Below are 18,944 nucleotides of genomic sequence, written 5' to 3'. Positions count from 1 at the left end.
TGGGTGAGTTCGAAACTAACTCGGCACATTGAATTAGTGAATGAGTGGGCGAGCGAGTAAGTGGTTGAACACAACAATACCGGTGCCAGATGTCCGTTCAAGTTGATTTCTGCCACCTGAACACAAGATGCCATTTCCTGGGACTGCTTTGGCCAAACCTCACTTGCATCACATCCTAATCGTTTTAATGCCCAACTGCACGTGCCATGGATCCATTCTGCGTATGTTACAATACACATACTATTTATTGTTTCTATGTATGCATATGCACATTTGTATAAAGATGTGGGTAGATGTAGATGCTGTGCAAAGCCAGATTAGGCTTCCAGCTCGCTTTATAGGTGCTTATTGTGAAAAAGATTCGGTTTTTGATTTTAAGTACGATGCTGTGTTTTGGAAATTTTATTTTAACATCACGTTATACTCTTAGTTCTTTCGGTAAAGTCACGTAGGTAAATAATGAAATTTAAATTAATAAAATTAAAAACAATAAAATAACGACGTTTCGGAGGCAACACAAGTCTCCGTCATCATGACGGAGACTTGTGTTTCCTCCGAAACGTCGTGATTTTATTTATTTTTATTTTTATTCATTAAATTTTTTACCTACGTGACTTTACCGAAAGAACTAAGAGTATGAATCCTTGCAGTCACGAAAGCTTCAAATCTAGAATTAACATCACGTTACTGCTGGCGGAAGGGCTCCCACGAGAGGGGCGAACTCGAGAGGGTGTCTAGGCCTACTCTTCCATTCCGGCGAGACATCTCGGGAAAAGAGGTGCTAGTGCCCACACTTTACCCCACCACACGTGACCTGTGCCTATGCATTGAGAGCCTGGGTTAGGATGGAATCGTTTTGCCACCCAACTGGACAAAAGCAACTGGGAAAAGCAGACGATGGAAGAAACTGACAACAACAACAACAGCAACAACAACAACACGCCGGTGTGTTTTTTCAGTCGTATCCCTGAAATGGTTACGGCTCGTGACTGCATTCCATCTGATTGAGCAAGCATCACTTCATCCTGACGATTTGATTGCACACCGGGCGTGGACGCGCGTTCCCGCATGCAAATCGCATTATCCGCAAACAGCGAGCCGTATTTCTGCTGATGAAGGCCGTGAGCTAATGTGATATCCCTGAACATTCGAAAGGGAGGCAAGCTGAGGAATTGCCCCACCCGTTTGAAATTTACATCCTTGTCGGTGCAGCTGGTGCCGGAGTAAAGATTTCTGATCGTGTTGGCACTTTTTGGATGCAAATTGCACGACAGATAAATGCCCGCAAGCCTTGCGCACACGGATAAGGATTCACCGCGTAGCTTTTGCACGTATGTGCGTGTGTATGTTGAACTCATATTCTTGGTTTTTTCGGTAAAGTCACGGAGAAGAGAAATGATACAATAATTAAAATAAAACAATTAAATTCTCACGACGTTTCGATTGCAACACAAGCATCCATCACCAGCTGTGAAAACCGCAGCAAGAAATTTTGAAAAAAGTGTTTTTTTTACTTAACTTTTTTCAAATTTTCTTGCCGTGGTTTTCACACCTGGTGATGATTGCTTGTGTTGCTATCGAAACGTCGTGATACTTTATTGTTTTATTTTTATTATTTATTATTTCCCTTCTACGTGACTTTACCGAAAGAACCAAGAATATGAATCCCTGCAGTCACGAAAGCTTTAAATCAAAATTAATATTGAACTCCTTTTGCACCGTGAGTAGCCAACCCCGCAATCGGAGGTGCGGCTTTAACAGACAGTTGGAAAAAAGTTAACCCGTAAAAACAAAGTTTTTCACTATAAATCCTTTATATGCGTGGCATCAGTTTTATTTTATTATTCATTTCTGTTTTTCTTGAGTAAGTGTTTCATTTTTATCACATTGGTATTTTAAATTAAATATGAAATTATTTTTTCCCTAAAAAGTGGAAAATTTTGGGAAATTTTTTTCACGAAAATAAATTGTTACGCAGAACGAGTCTGTGTGCAAAATGTCAGCTCGATTGGATCACGGGAAGTGGGTTAAAAAACGACCGAAAGATTTGCACGGTCGTAAGCGTGCAAGCAAGCAAGCAAGTGAACTTAATATAAAGGATTTAAAAAGTGCTGTTAGCCAGCACCCATAAAGCCCTTCACGGGGAACACCTATTGAGAAGTGGTGTTGGCCAACACCACGCCCGGCCGCCTTGGTCTCCCTCGTGCTGATGAAATTTGCACACGACACCAGAGGGAGTCACAGGGTCGGTTGAGAGAAATGCCACTGTTATTGGTCACGAACGGGAATCGAATCCGGGTCACCGGGTAACTGCTACGCAACTGCTACCAATGTCTTGCACAGCAACAAAAGCCACCATTGGCCACTAAGTGGTGGGGACGTCACCAGAATGCTGGTGCCAGGCTAGGTGCACTTTGAGGCCATGTAAAGTGTCGAAAGCTAGCCGACACGGGGTCATGGGAGAGACCCAGGTGCCATGTCTTGCAAGACAAAGACAAAGATCCCTCCGATAGCCTTAAGAGACTGTTGGGGCAAGTGCTGTTAGCGAGCACCTGTGAAGGCCGCTATGGCACACAACGCGGTGGATGGCCAACACCACGCCCGGCTGCCTTTGTATACCCAGTGTCGATGTTTACACACCACATCAGGTATTCATTTGAGGCTGAGTCGACCTAGGGGAGGCCCATGACCAATTCAGATAATCGTCACTGCTCTTGACCGTGAGCGGGAACGGAACTCGGGTCGCCGGTTTCGGAGCGCAGCGCGCTATCCACTACACTGCCACACTCACAACAATACAATACAAAGATAGCCTTAGCAGACTTTAGGGGCAAGTGCTGTTAGCGAGCACCTATGAAGGCCGGAACGGCACACGAAGGGGGTGGGTGGCCAACACCACGCCCGGCCGCCTTTGTCTCCCCAGTGGCCATGTTTACACACCGCACCAGGTATTCATTTGAGGCTGAGTCGACCTAGGGGAGGCCCGGGACCAGTTCAGATAATCGTCACTGGTGTTGGCCGTGAGCGGGAATCGAACTCGGGTCGCCGGGTTCATAGCGCAGCGCGCTAACCACTACACTACCGCTCCCCACACACACACAGACACACTCACACACACAGAGACACACACAGGTACACAAGACGTGCGCGTGCCAACAACAACAACAAACGTGAATCCTGTTGATACTTCCTTACCCACCGGGAAACATTCTACAGACACATTTTTCTTTACTTTTGTTCAGCGCAAAGAGGTATGGAGGACACGCGGGATGAATCTACCGAGGATTAATAGACGCGTCCGCAACTCGAGACGGCAATTGTGGAGAAAGATGGGAAAGGCACAACGCGAGTGAGTGACGGGCCCACCGCTTGAGCGACGGAACCGATGGCTCTCAGCAGCCGATGGCTCTCAAAAGTAAATTTTTAAAGAAATATATCGCTCACGTTGTGAGAGAACTCCATCACCGCTGTAGTAGCACTGTCACGGTTACCACCGCCCCTTCCCCCCACCTGAGTTGACATTCTAGATTTGAAGCTTTCGCGACTGCAAGGATTCATACTCTTAGTTCTTTCGGTAAAGTCACGAAGGTAAAAAAATTAACAAAAATTAATAAAATTAATAAAAATAAAATAATATAATAAAATAATATAATATTTTTTTTTTATTAATTTTAATTTCATTTTTTACCTGAGTTGACATCTCCTGGCCACCGTGGCGAGGAGATGTTAACCCCCTCGCCTGGTACGCAGGAGGTCGTGGGTTCAATCTCGACCCTGACGCCTGCCGCTCTATATCTGGAGTTTGCGCGTCTCTCTCCCCGTGGTCGCGTGGAATTTTCTCCGGGCTCCACCGGTTTTTCCATCCACATTAAAAGTATTTGGCTGCTATAAATGTCCACGTGACGATGAGCCGTCACCTCGTAGAGCTACGATTTGTTGCCCGGTTGCTTCTGATAAAGAGCTCCATAGCTCAGTGGGGCCTTACCGCATCTCCGATTTGCATGGTTGGCTCGGTACGGTGCGAAAGAAGTTTAACGTACATGGTACAATTAAAATAGTTTAGTTTCATTTAATAATTTTTTTAATGTCTAGTTCAAGTGTGAAAGTTGGACAAATACGAAAGAGAGATCGCAGCGACGGTGACACATTCCGCTGCTCGTGACGCGGCTGTCTGGGCTTGATCACCTGAATACGAAATTGTAGTCGATGCTCTACATCATACTGCAACACGTGATACATTGCAGTTACATAATCATGATACATTACGTTCAGGTTGTCGTGAGGGCTACACCGAGGGTTGGGGCGGTGAGGCAATGTGTTTGCACATCATGTCCAATCGAACGAAGAAACGCACGTGGCCCGTGCAGCTCACAATCTCGTTTGACACCCGCCCCTTGGGGCAAGGTGGCGTTACCCAAACAAACACAATTACCTCTGCCCCAATTACCTGTCGCGAGCAAGGTATTTGATGGCATTATTAAAACAAATCTGCCTCCGCATTGAGAGCGGGCACGTGCCTGTTAATTTTGCTTAATTGCCATGATTATTATGACGTCTAAAAGGATTTGGGAAAACAAGTGCACGCCCCGCAGTTAAATATCAAGTAATTATTATGATTATTAAGTATCGCCCGCTCTAATTAACAGCAGCCTCTGCGGTAACCTCTCCCTGAGCATACATATTTAAACAGGTCGAATTAATGTGGAACAACGTTTGGAGTATGGGCAAGCCCATTATTTCCCTACAGCCAATGAATTCGCCAGGCGGTGCATTATTAAGTGGTAAATGTGTGTACAGTTTGGGCTACAGCGCTCGACACAAATGCACAGCGCATAAATCACGTTCATTACGAGCATTGCTAATTAGCTCATTAAAGGCGCGGTATTTACGTCGCCACAATTAAAATGTATAGCACTGCATGCGCACTTGCCACGTGTGTGTGTGTTTGTGTCTACGCGTGAGTGCTCGAGCACAGCACTTGCCCCAAGAGTCTGTCAAGGGCTATAAGGGTCATCTTTGTCTGTGGTGTTCGGCAGGCAGGATCGCAGCTGAATGGTGGCGCAGTGGTTAGTCCCACTTCCGACGCTGTGTCAGAATCAGCCCTAAGCCTTCCCCTAGATCGACCCAGCCTAAAATGAGCACCCAGTGCGGTGTGTAAACATCGGCGCTGGGGAGACAAAGGCAGCTGGCCACACCGCCCCATTTGTGCAATTTGTCGGGGTTCACAGGTGCTCGCTAACAGCACTTACCCCAAAAATGTGTTAAGGCTATATGGGGGATCTTTGTCTTTGGGGAGTGGTAGTGCAACGGATAGCGCATTGCGCTGCAACCTGAGTTCGATCCCACTCATGACCAACACAGTTACATTAATCTAAAACCTGTCCTGAGCCTCCCCTAGGTCGACTCAGCCTCACATTAGTACCTTGTGCAAAGTATAAACATTGCCACTGGGGAGACAAAGGTGGCAGGGCGTGGTGCTGGCCACATACCCCTTCGTGTGCTATGCCAGCCTTCATAGGTGCTCGCTAATAGCACTTGCCCCAACAGTCTGCCAAAGGCTATATGGTGAATACTTGTATTTGTCTTTGATAGAGGGTTGTGTATCAATCAACATTCTCGGCTTGATTCCCGGTCATGTCTTCTGAATCCAGAGCCGACACTGATGGATGGGGTAGCGAATTGTAATCAGTTAATTTCAACACTTCTCATCGGTATGAGCAACCAGGTACTCATTTGAGGCTGAGTCGACCTCAGAGTAGACCCCGGACCGGTTCAGATAATCGGCACCGGTGTTCGTGGCCGTGAGTGGGAATCGAACTGGGATAGCCGGGGTCAAAGTGTAACTCTCTAACCGCTGCGCTAGAATTTTCTGGTGGCTGGACTCGCAAACCAGTAAGCAGTCTATTAGCAACTGTGCCACAAACAACACGCACACACACACGCGCGTACGTCTGTGCACAGGCTGAAAGTGATTTTCCAGTAGGGCAAACACTTGGGCTTAAAACAATGTTTTTGATGTAGAGCTTATCAGCTTGAAAGGCCAATGCCTCCGGCTATCTTCAGACAGGGACAGATAATGACAAAAACAACTATCTGCCTGAGCAGGGCTGCTAGGCTCAATGGAAATCAACTTGGCTCGCAGAAGAAGAATCAAAGATTACGCTCAGCGTTGTTGCACCGTCGATGTTGACACGTTTTTATCACGTGAGATGCGTTTGTTTTAACACGGCCGCAAATCAATTGTTATAACGAGCAGAACGCTTCTCGGCGGCGAGGGGGCGGGGGTGGGGGGAGCGTGGGTGCTAGAAATTGTTCGAGAAATGGCTAAAAAGTTGTAGACAAGAGACAGAGTTGGAGCGAGATGAGTGGAATGAGAGATGATACTGATGACGAGAGAGATGTAGTTGAACGAGAGAACAGTTGACAATAGACAGAGTTGGAGCGAAATGAGTGGAATGAGAGATGATACTGATGACGAGAGAGAGATGTAGTTGAACGAGAGAGCAGTTGACAATAGACAGAGTTGGAGCGAAATGAGTGGAATGAGAGATGATACTGATGACGAGATAGAGTTGTAGTTGAACGAGAGAACAGTTGACAATAGACAGAGTTGGAGCGAAATGAGTGGAATGAGAGATGATACTGATGACGAGAGAGAGATGTAGTTGAACGAGAGAGCTGTTGATAATAGACAGAGTTGGAGCGAGATGAGTGGGAGAAAGATGATACTGATGACGAGAGAGAGTTGCAGTGGAACGAGAGAGCAGTTGGCAAGAGACAGAGTTGGAGCGAGATGAGTGGGAGAGAGATGATACTGATGACGAAAGAGAGTTGTAGTTGAACGAGAGAGCAGTTGACAAGAGACAGAGATGGAGCGAGATGGGTGGGAGAGAGATGATACTGATGACGAGAGAGAGAGAGTTATAGTGGAACGGGAGAGCAGTTGGCAAGAGACAGTGTTGGAGCGAGATGAGTGGGAGAGAGATGATACTGATGACGAGAGAGAGAGAGTTATAGTGAAACGAGAGAGCTGTTGCAAAGAGACAGAGATGGAGCGAGGCAAGGCAACAGAAACACAGGAAAGAGAAAGATGAGTGACATGACGCAGCTTGTAACGTGTATTCAGATCTGAACTGGAGCTGGTATTTTCCGCACACCGATGTTTCATGCATAAGGGGGCCACGTGGGCTTCTTGGGTGCCTAAATGTTTGCATGTTTACTTATTTATTAATTAAATAAATAAATATATACCTAGCACCGCCACTGAACACAGCCTTCATGCCGATTCCAGCACGTCATATTCTCACGTTGTGTCTTAATCATCGACGGGTCTATCACCATCATCATCATCAATATTATTACAATCATTATTCCTCGTACACTGACGAGCTAAAAGTTCGGGCGCGGTGCACAAAACAACCAAACCACACAGCCACATGCTCGGCGTGTCTGCTGCCTCCACTGGCGCTCGACACTGATCCGGAGCAATCCAGCAAATGGTTTGCGGCTCCCTCGCCCCTCTCCGGCAATTTCGTGATTATTTGTGCGCTGATTGCTGGGAGTACGGTGAGAGCGCGGAGAGAGTGGGGGGGGGGGCAAGGGTGGTGGTGGTGGTGGGGGGAGGGGTGGAGGGGGGCATCTCGATGTTGACGGCGAGGCGGACGAGGACTTACGTCCAGTTTGAGCAGGTCAATCCACTGGCCGATGACCTTGTAGCCGGGGCTGCTGGTGTTGGTGAGCTGGTACTGGAAGATGTCGTAGCGTCCGGGGGCGTCGCCATTCTCGTTGAACAGCACCGAGGTGCCGGCGCTGCCTGCAACGCACCCGCGACGACAAATCAGGATCAGAATTGTTTTCGATTTAAAGCTTTCGTGACCGCAGGGATTCATCTTCTTGGTTCTTTCGGTAAAGTCACGTAGAATGGAAATAATAAAATAATAAAAATCAAACGTAATAAAATACATTATTTTATTATGTTTATTTTATTAGTATGTTTTATTTTATTATAAAATAATTATTTCATTATGTTTTATTTTTATTATTTTATTATTTCCATTCTACGTGACTTTACCGAAAGAACCAAGAAGACAGGATCAGAATATTTTGTACCGGAGGGGATCCGATGAGCTACACAGATTTTTTTTGTTCCTCAAGCATGTCCAGTATGGGGCAACGGGGGTCAGAACGTTACAAAGCACGGGAGGGGGGGGGGGGCACGGGGGGGGGGCACGGGGGGGGGGCTGCTTCTACTACAGCAGCAGCAGCCTCCACGGCGTGCAGGAGCCGTTCGCTGAGCTGTGTTGATTTTTGTTCAGAAGCCACCTGGCCACAAATGATAGCTCAACCAAGTGGCTTATCACGTGGAAATACAACAGCAGCCAAATACTCAAAACGCGTTGATGTTGATTCGAATTGCGGAGGGGAAAACCGGAGGACCCGGAGAAAACATCTACGCGACCACAGGGACAGATAGACATGCAAACTCCAAATGCACAGCAGGCGTCAGGGTCCGAATCGAACCCACGGTATTGACCTAACGCATTCCCAATGCTGAAAAATCATACTGCGAGTCACTCAAATTGGATTACGCACAGAGCAGCAAGCAACATTGCCTCGCTACTGCGAAAAGTTGGTGATGCTTTCTTGCGCAAATAAGCACAAGAACGATACGTGCGCACCGGGTTCACGTAGGGCCAGGCTTCTTCGGGGACACATGCTCATGGGTGAGGCCCACATTGAGAAATGGGCCAACACAGGTCTCAGTGGTCCATGACAAAGCAGCAAATGCACGCGAAGACGTCGGACTTTTACTCGGAATGAGGTAAGGGCCCTTTGTGGCACGATGCCTGCATGGCTTCGCAGATCCGTGGGTAATAAACATCGGCTCCTGTACTCGGGAGCTTGGCAAAAAAGCAAATTAGCGTTTATGATACGTGGCTTCTTTATCAGCAGACCTCAGCACAACCCCTTTAAGAGTATTTTGAATTATATAGTCGTATGTACGACGCATATATAATACTATGTTTAAGCAATAACATTTTCCCGTTAGAGTTACACACACGAGTGCTTTGGATTCTGACGCACACTGTATGGCACATGGAGGTGATTTTTTTTAGCGTGGATGCACTTTTTCAAATTGACAAAAGTTGATATTGTAAATGATGTTGATTCACTCTTCAACACACACCGGTGGGCTAAAGTAGTGAACTATTTGCCTTTTTTAAACGTGACACTTGTTTTACTGTTTGGCCGTGTCGGGTGGTGGAGGAGGGTTACGACACATTTATAAATAACGCGATCTAACCCCAAAAGACCTTTATTATGAATAATATTGGTCGCGATGGGGCTATGTGTGGTCACGTGGTTGGGACCCAGATCCTTCCCGAGGGTTCTGGAAGGTGGGCGTGGTCATCTCTGCCCTTGGCCACGCCCACCTTCCAGAACCCTCGGAGAATATCAGCAGGGTCCCAGATAGGGACCGGCGTTGTTGTTGTTGTTCATTCTAAAAGAAACCATCCGTCTACGTTCTATGTTCAACGAGTCTCCAAATACGGGGACGACGTCTGCGACTCAATTGAACTCACTACACATCTATGAACTTCAGTTGCTGAGTTATCAGCGAAAAAAAAAACACTTATCTGGACTACATAATTCAAAACCCTGTTAAGCTACCGCGCTTATGTGCACTACGAAATCAAGTGTATTATCTGTTGGCCGCGAGGTCCAAACGTCCCGCCTAGCGACAGGCGTCCCTAGCAACAGCATCGCTAGCAACAGTGTCCCTAGCAACGCTGTTCATAGCAACAGCATCACTAGTAGCGGTGTCCCTAGCGACGCTGTTCATAGCAACAGCATCGCTAGCAACGGTGTCCCTAGCAACGCTGTTCATAGCAACAGCATCGCTAGCAACGGTGTCCCTAGCAAAGCTGTTTAGAGCAACAGCATCGCTAGTAACGGTGTCCCTAGCAACGCTGTTCATAGCAACAGCATCGCTAGCAACAGTGTCCCTAGCAACGCTGTTCATAGCAACAGCATCACTAGTAGCGGTGTCCCTAGCGACGCTGTTCATAGCAACAGCATCACTAGCAACGGTGTCCCTAGCAACGCTGTTCATAGCAACAGCATCACTAGTAGCGGTGTCCCTAGCAACGCTGTTTAGAGCAACAGCATCGGGGAGGTTGCTGGGGAGGTGCTGGACGGAATGTGTTAATGATGCAAGATTGAGAATTGATTAAAAGAATGAGTGATTGGAATGCGGGTTGATGTTAGAAAAATTAACTTCTAAAATTACATTTTGTTCTTAAAAGATCGTTGACGCAATGCTGTTCATATGTATTGTGACATTCATTCGATAACTGCCTGAAGATGCTGATGTGCATTACAAATTTAAATGTTTGCTGCTGTTCGCCAAAACACATTGTGTGGTGCAAATGAATCAACGAACAGACGAGGGGGAGAACGAAAGAGTTAACTTGAATGAACCATTGAGGAATGAGTAAATGAATGAAGCACAAGTGAGAAAATTAAGAACGAACGCATAAACGAGAGAGTGCATGATTGAATGAGAGATAAATGAGAAATGAAGGAATTAAGAGGATTGAGTAAACTCAATGAGTGATTCATTGATTGAATGAGGTAAGGATACGAATGAAAGTGTAGTGGTGTAGTATATTTGTGCAGTGAAGTGGTGTCAGTACTTTAGTGGTGTGGTATAGTGTCAGTTGTATAGTGAAATGGTGCAGTCGTGTATAGCAGTTGTGTAGTCTGAAACGCTCAATAGAAGTAAACTAAAAAGATTTCATACTGGTAGGAACCTCCTGCTTACACCAGCCCACAGGGGATTATTGCGTCCGTCGTGCAGGGAGGGGCTGGGTGGGGAGGGGAGGGTGGGGAGGGGCTGGGTGGGGAGGGTGGGGAGGGGCTGGGTGGGGAGGGGCTGGGTGGGGGATGGGAGGGGTGGGGCTGGGTGGGGAGGGGCTGGGTGGGGGATGGGAGGGGTGGGGCTGGGTGGGGAGGGGCTGGTCACCCCGTGGTGCCCTTATAAAACTCAACGTTTAACCTACTCACGCCGGCTTGTGCCCGCCCTCACAGTCGGGCATATTTGCGGAATACACCACGCCGCCGTTGACCCTGGCCATTGACCGAGCAACCCAACGTTCCTACCAGCTCCCTCCGCAGGAATGTGTTAATGTGGCAACCATCATCAAAAATCAACTCGGGACCTCAAAGCCACGTTGTGTGTGTTTGACTTTATTCGCAACATATGTAGCCAACCGTGGTCATCGGAGGGGCCATCCCGAAATAAGATTGCCAGAGATGCCTTGACAAATGGCAGGAAAGCTGGAATCAATATCGTGTTCGCTCAGGAAGATACTACTTTAAAGGAGACGCATTTAACGAGGAACGTCGCACTTTTGCTTTGCTTAAATCAAAGCAGTCACGGTACTTTTGGATAAACCCTCGTATGTTGCAACTTTACGCTCGCCAAAGAGGCTCCAAATCTGTTCAGATCCTGCTAGAGGCACTGGTGAGCTTACACTGAGCTTTTGGCAGCCATTGATTTGAACGATATTGTAGCTTTCGATGAACATTATGTAACGTGGCCTCGGACAGGCGGACGTAACATTGCCTGGGCGACGCCATCAGAAGTATCCTGACGACTCCCAAAACAATCGAAGCCAGAGGTTTGCGAATCGAAGCTGCACTGATATCGTGTGATAAAATGCGCGGAGCTTGTCAGGTTTGGTGTGAAATGCAAAAAAATGTCTGCAACAGTCACTACCCCCACAGCGTCCCAACACTTAAATTATTAATCATGATGAAAATAAAAAAAGGGTTTGCTGATGACTGGGAAACAGAGTAATTGTAGTCATCCTAATTTTACAACTGTGGTGATATTATAATTAAAAAAAAAACACTGTCAGCATAAAGCCACATAAAAAATGACGAACAGAGACAACGATTTCCCCGTGTAGCCTTCACAGACTGTTGGGGCAAGTGCCGTCAGCGAGCACATATGACGGCTCACACGGGAGGTAGGTGGCCAGCACCACGCCCGGCCGCCTTTGTCTCCCCAGTGGCGATATGTACACACCGCACTAGGTACTCATTTGAGGCTGAGTCGACCTAGGGCAGGACCGGGACCGGTTTAGATACTGGTCACAGGTGTTGGTCATGAGCGGGAATCAAACCCGGGTGGCCGGGTGTCGTCGCGCAGCGTGCTAACCGCTGGGCCACCGCTCCCCAAACTTACTGCCACCAGCGCCGCTGTGAAATAAGTAACATCGTAGAAAACACAAAGGCACACGGAACGCTGCGAATGCTAAAAAAGCTACACATTATGAGTTTGCTGCTGCCGCTGCTTTATGGCTTTAAAAAAATTACTCAGTCACTCCAGCCAAAGTAACAGTTACTGGGGGATATAAAACATTAACAATGCATGAGGACGGACCTTTTGAGTGCAGCTACATCTCTCTGATGTAATATTAATGCGGTGAAAGCACGCGTGAGGTCAGCGAGAAATAAACATAACACTTAAAAATATCGTGACAAAATTAGCGGCTGTCGCTACACGTAGCACTTTCTCTCGGAATAATTTGTGCGCCATTTGAAGCCTATGCACATGCATTTCATAGACAAATGGGGGGGGGGGGGGGTATTCAGCGTTTAGATGTAAAAATAAAAAGATTCCCCCATATCACTCGTACAGATTGTTACAGAAAGTTATGTTAGCGAGCACCAATGAAGGCCGACATGGCACACGAGGGAGTGGGTGGCCAACTCCACGCCCGGCCGTCTTTGTATCCACAGCGGGAAACTTTACAGATCGGACCAGGTACTTATTCGAGGCTGAGTCTACCTAGAGAGGGTCCAGTACCGGTTCAGATAATCGTCACAGGTGTTGGCCGTGAGCAGGAATCGAACACTGCGTCAACGCTCCCCACTTTTAAAGAAATATATTTGTATCAATACACGGAAAACATGCTCACGAGTTAACAATTAGTGAACTTTATTCTTAGGTTTTTTCGGTAAAGTCACGTAGGTAAAACATTCAAATTAATAAAAGTAAAATAAAATAAAAATCACGACGTTTCGGAGGCAACACAAGCTTCCGTCTTCAGGTGGAACCGTCACAGCCACGACAGCCGTATCAAGTAAATGAGAGATTGCAAGAGCTACCACTCCGTATATATAATGGTTGAAGAGGGGAAGGGCCAAGTACGGCACACTTTTTATTAAAATGGTAAATATGGTAAACCTAAGAATATGAATCCTTGCAGTCACGAAAGCTTCAAATCTAGAATTAGTGAACTTATTTTGACTGGAAAGCCATCGACGGCAATGTTATATCGTGCAATTATACAAAACTCTATTTCGAAATGACGCAATTTTCCATTGACTTACATCATTCTAATTCGTGAAAGTATTTCCGTGCCATCAGTCCGCGCTACATAAAATCACCCCCAATGGTTTAAATGTAACAACTTACAATTAATAAAAAAATAAAAATCTGAGCAAGGCGGTCCAATAAATGAGCAGCCTTCCCTTCTCAGAATTAATTTTACAAACTGTGAACTCTCCAGTAACAAAAAAAGAAATGTGTGCAAAGTGCAACCCTTGAATTAATTGCTCCGACCACTGCCAGACGAAGCTTCAGAGCTCCCCCATGGGTGGCAGTACACACCACAATTTGCCCGACCACAATTTGCCCCACCGAGCGATTAACCTGCGGTGTTGCCCATCCGTACGGACTGGTGAACAGCTGCAGCAGTGGCGGGGGGCTAAGGAACGCGTGTCGTCCGTTTAATTGCCACGCTGGGACATCGAATCACGGTGGCGAGATGTTAACGAATTCACCTGGTATACAGCAGGTCGTGGGTTAGATACCGACCCTTACGCCTGTTGTTTAGTTGAGGTTTGCGGTGTATCTCTCCATCGTGGTCGTGTGCATTTTTCTCCGGGTGCTCCGGTTTTTCCCTCCACATTTAGACTCAACATGCATTAGGAGTATTTGCCTGATATACATTCGCACATGGTGATAAGCCACTGTGTTAAGCTGTCATTTGTGGCCAGTTCGCTTCTGAAAAAGCGCTATAAACGTCAGTGGGCCTTACCTGGTTAAATAAAACAAAATAAAAATCACGACGTTTAGGAGGCAACACAAGTCTCTGTCATCAGGTGGGACCGTCACAGCCAGATTTGCTGCATCTTGATTCTGCATCTTGATGCAGCAAATCTGCCTGCGACGGTCCCACCTCATGACGGAGACTTGTGTTGCCTCCGAAACGTCGTAATTTTTATTTTATTTTTATTAATTGTAATTTCATTTTTTACCTACATGACTTTACCGAAAGAACTAAGAGTATGAATAAAATATGTTAATAGTTAGCAATAGTATAAATAAGCCATCGGCCAATCCAAAGAAGGGCATTTTCAGACCAACGTACTCATGGGAAATTGTTGTGGCTGCGAAAAAAAGGCCGCCTCATTTTCTGACAAAATCAATTAGCAATTACTTCCACAGCCTCCAGATGTTTTGTTTATTTTTAACTAGCCCCCCCTCCATCCTCCTCCCCCCCCCCGACCCACCGTAGTGATTTTACAAACACAGCCGTCGGTGATTGTAACGATAGCAGGGAACGGAACTTGTTGGGCTCCTTAAGCTCTCAGGCAAAGGCGTTTCCTCTCGCACGCGTGTGTGCGCTCCATGCTCGTGCCCCCGAGTACAAAGTTCCAATCGATTCTTCACAGATGGGAGAACAACTTCACCGAGTCTCAAGGAGTTTTTTTTTTTCAGGAGTGTTCCTGCCACTTTGTTTAAACGTTTGGCCAAATTTCGCTCACGAGCCTTTGGCCTCGAGCAGGAGGAGTCTTCTTTCATCCGAGAGAAATCCGATGAGCTATGAAGCTATTTTTAACGGATGTCCAGTAGGAGCGGATCAGAAAGTCACAACATCAAACAACCCGAGAACCCAGGGAGAAAACCCCCAGCGCCACGCGTACGAGAGAGAGGGGTGTACACGAAGCACAGAGTTCTTCACTAATTTTCAGGCGGCACTTTCGCCCATGAGACATCGTCAGTATGTCAGGGCCCTCCACACATTTGACACCATTGTTGGATTTGACGGCAGCACGATGATGATGATGATGGGTGTTGTTGTCACTATTTGTGTGTTGTCGGGGGCTGCACGTCAGGGGCCGCACTCAAGGCCACCAGAGGCCGCACGTGGCCTGCAGGGCCTTGCATTGAAGAGCGCTGCACTAAGCATTGCCATCTCCTGGCCGAACCTCACTGCGGCCCCACTCCTACGACACCTGGCAAGCCCCGGTGATCACCCATTCAAGTACTAACCAGGCTCAATCGCCCACTTGGTCCAGGATTTGAATTAATTGAGTGACATTGTGATTGCGAGCAGCCCGCCCTACCGCTGAGTCACGGAGACGGCACGAGGCATTTTAATGCCACACGATGCGTTCTGTGTGTGTTTGTGTCTTTGTCGAGGCCAGGCAACGATCAGCGAACTTCGCTACGAACCCGGCAGGCCGTGTTGGATTGCCACTCAGGGCCAACAACACCAGCGATGATTAGCTGAACCGGTGCTGGGCCTCCCCTAGGTCGACTCAGCCTTGAAACGAGTACCTGGTGTGGTGTGTAAACATCGCCACCGGTTAGACAAAGGCGGCCCGGCGTGGTGCTGGCCAACCATCCCCTCGTGTGCCGTGCCGCCCTATCATAGCTGCTGCTCGCTAGCAGCACTTGCCCCCACAGTATGTTAAGGCTACACGGGGGTCTTTGTATTTGTTTACACGCCTGCCCGGGAACCAAAGATGAAGAAAGCTTATTTCGTTTTGCCGTTGATTTCTTTTTTTTCTCCAGATCACCCACTCAGCAGATATCACGAAAAAAAATCGCTGACAAGAGTGAGAATTATGCATCGGGAGTGGCAATTACTTTCGCTTCCTAATCAGAATGCCGTTGAGCATTCTTGCATAGGCTCCTGCGAAGTCTTTTTCGCGAAAGAAAAAAAATGAGAAGAGACGGATCAACAATCTTAACGTCCGGCCCGGATGGGAGCACACATCGATACGATGCTTCCACTAAACCGCGCCACGTCCAGTTACATTCAGCACCATCGCAAGTGGCAGCCCCCGTGACCCCGGATACTTGAATAACAGAAGCACATCTTCTCTCGCTGCAAACAACGCGAGCGAAACGGAATGAAAATTAATGATAAAAAAATTAACCCGTAAAAACAACGTTTTTCACTATAAATCCTTTATATGCGTGGCGGCTAGAGTCCTCTCGTCCTCTGGCTTGAGATGGCTGCCACCTATGGGTCAGATGATTGCCTGCCACCATTAAGCAATTGGTAATTAAATATAAAAAAAAAATCCTATAAAGTGTAAAGTTATGGAAAAAAAATGTCACGAAAATAAATTGTCACGCACAACGAGTCTGTGTGCAAAATGTCAGCTCAATGGGATCACGGGAAGTGGGTTAAAAACGACCGAAATATTTGCCCGGTCGTAAGCGCGCAAGCAAGCAAGTGAACTTAATATAAATTATTTAATAACGACAAGCATCTCACCAACTGCGGCGCTATTGCCGGCCCAGTGGCGGCAGTGCGAGAGAGTGGAGCTGCGTGGGCATCGCAGTCGAACTCAGGACATCACTCCATGTCACTGTTTGCGGTATACATAGCGGGAGCGGTGGAGCAGTGGTCAGCGCGCTGCTCTACAAGCCCAGTGACCTGAGTTGGATACCCAGTGACCCGGAGTTCGATTCCCGCTCACGGCCAACACCAGTGGCGAATATCTGCACTGGTCCTGGGCCTCCCCTCGGTCGAATCGGCCTCAAATGAGTACCTGGTGCGATGTGTAAGACGTCACCACCAGGGAGACAAAGGCGGCCAGGCGTGGCGCTGGTCACCCATCCCGTCGTGTGTCGTGCCGGCCATGGTAGGTGCTCGCCAACGGCACTTGCCCCAACATAATGTTAAGGCTATACGGGGGATCTTTGTCTTTGTACTCGGTAACATCCCAGAAAACATGGAACGTCGGGGTCAACTTCGGGCCAAAGGTTCCAACCAACACACCGATGTCAGTGGCCAGCGGAGCATGTTGACCAATACTCGTCTCGTTTGTAATTCACGCTGGCTCCTAATAGAGACAGATATATTTAATGGGCCGATGTTTTGGGCGATTGCCCTTCTTCAGAGCAGATCGTGAGAGAGAGAGCAGGAGACTGACATGTTTTGAACAGACGCGAGGCTGCCATTCACGCGGGGGTCGTCACTCAACACGTGCATGTATAAAACAAAACAACTTCATATATCGGATTCCAAACCATTCGTTCGTAAACAAATGCAACTGTTGGCCCCTTCGACATCCCTGATTTGTCTGTACGGCATAGAGCCAACTTGCGCTCTTAAATGAAAGACCTCGGCTTGTGGAGCAGAGGCCCAAAAGCGCAGCATGCCCAGTAACGAACGGCTGCAATAACGTGGCGATACATAAAGAGCACAACGCGTTTCTTGGAATTGAGCAAGGTTGCTATGAGACGTCGAGAAGGGAGACGATGGGAGGGAATTTCAAAGTGGAGCCGTGCGAGGGAAATGAACAGGAATTGAAGTGACGTGACCTACGGTGCAGTGAGTGGGTAAGTCGATTCTAGATTTGAAGCTTTCGTGACTGCAAGGATTCATACTCTTAGTTCTTTCGGTAAAGTCACGTAGGTAAAAAATTTAATGAATAAAAATAAAAATAAATAAAATCACGACGTTTCGGAGGAAACACAAGTCTCCGTCATGATGACGTAGTGATTTCAGGCTGAGTCGACCTAGGGGAGACCCAGGACCGGTTCAGATAATCGTGACCGGTGTTGATGGCCGTGAACGGAAATCTAACCGGCGCAGCGTGCTAACCGCTGCACCACCGCTACCCCACTCCTCAACTCAACTTACCCATACTCTTAGTTCTTTCGGTAAAGTCACGTAGGTAAAAAAAAAAATGAAATTAAAATTAATAAAAAATAAAACGATAAATATCACGACGTTTCGGAGGCAACACAAGTCTCCGTCACCAGGTGGGACCATCACAGCCAGATTTGCTGCATCAAGTGAAGGCTTACATCTTGAATCCCGCCTTCACTTGATGCAGCAAATCTGGCTGTGACGGTCCCACCTGATGACGGAGACTTGTTTTGCCTCCGAAACGTCGTGATTTTTATTGTTTTATTTTTATTAATTTTTATTTCATTTTTTTTTTACCTACGTGACTTTACCGAAAGAACTAAGAGTATGGGTAAGTTGAGTTGAGGAGTGGGGTAGCGGTGGTGCAGCGGTTAGCACGCTGCGCCGGTTAGATTTCCGTTCACGGCCATCAACACCGGTCACGATTATCTGAACCGGTCCTGGGTCTCCCCTAGGTCGACTCAGCCTGAAATCACTACCCTGGTGCTGGCCATCTAGCTCCTCGTGTGCCGTGCCGGCCTTCATAGGTGCTACTCGGTAAATAGCACTTGTCCCAACGGTCTGTTGAGGCTACACGAGAGATCTTTGTCTTTGAGGTATTGAGTGGGTGAGTGAGAGAATGCGTGAGCTAGTGAGCGAGTGAGTGAATTAGTGAGTCAGTGAGTCGACAAGTGAGTGAGTGGGTGAGCGGGTGAGTGTGTGGATGTGACCTGTAGCCTTACAGTGGCCGAACAATGGTTGAGTCCCCAACATGGGAGGAGGAGGAGGAATAATTAATTGAGTGAAGTTCACGCAAGAGAAGAGCGTTAAGGTGCCGACTGACTTTTCGCGTTCAGTTTGTTCTCCTTCCGATTTGCACTGGTGGCTACGTACGGTGGTGTGAAAGAAGTTCAACACACACGCACGCGTTCGAGATCAAGTTCGTTTTGTGTAACCAGTAGAAGAGGTCACAGACAGAAAGGGTGCAGGGGT

The 18,944-nt window shown here is 47.4% G+C and overlaps 1 protein-coding gene across 1 annotated transcript in view; it reads right to left on the bottom strand.

Moving 5' to 3' along the window:
• LOC133356475 (metabotropic glutamate receptor 7-like) overlaps positions 1-18,944 on the bottom strand; it is a 137,639-nt gene that overhangs the window by 41,196 nt on the left and 77,499 nt on the right. Inside the window, exon 3 of the mRNA XM_061574006.1 lies at positions 7,674-7,813. Coding sequence (XP_061429990.1) covers positions 7,674-7,813 — 140 coding nt within the window. The remainder of the gene's footprint in view (positions 1-7,673; positions 7,814-18,944) is intronic.

This window comes from Lethenteron reissneri, chromosome 54, assembly GCF_015708825.2.
Source record: "Lethenteron reissneri isolate LAM-NWPU_2019-01 chromosome 54, ASM1570882v1, whole genome shotgun sequence".
Taxonomy (NCBI): domain Eukaryota; kingdom Metazoa; phylum Chordata; class Hyperoartia; order Petromyzontiformes; family Petromyzontidae; genus Lethenteron; species Lethenteron reissneri.
This window is presented reverse-complemented; position numbering and strand designations above follow the sequence as displayed.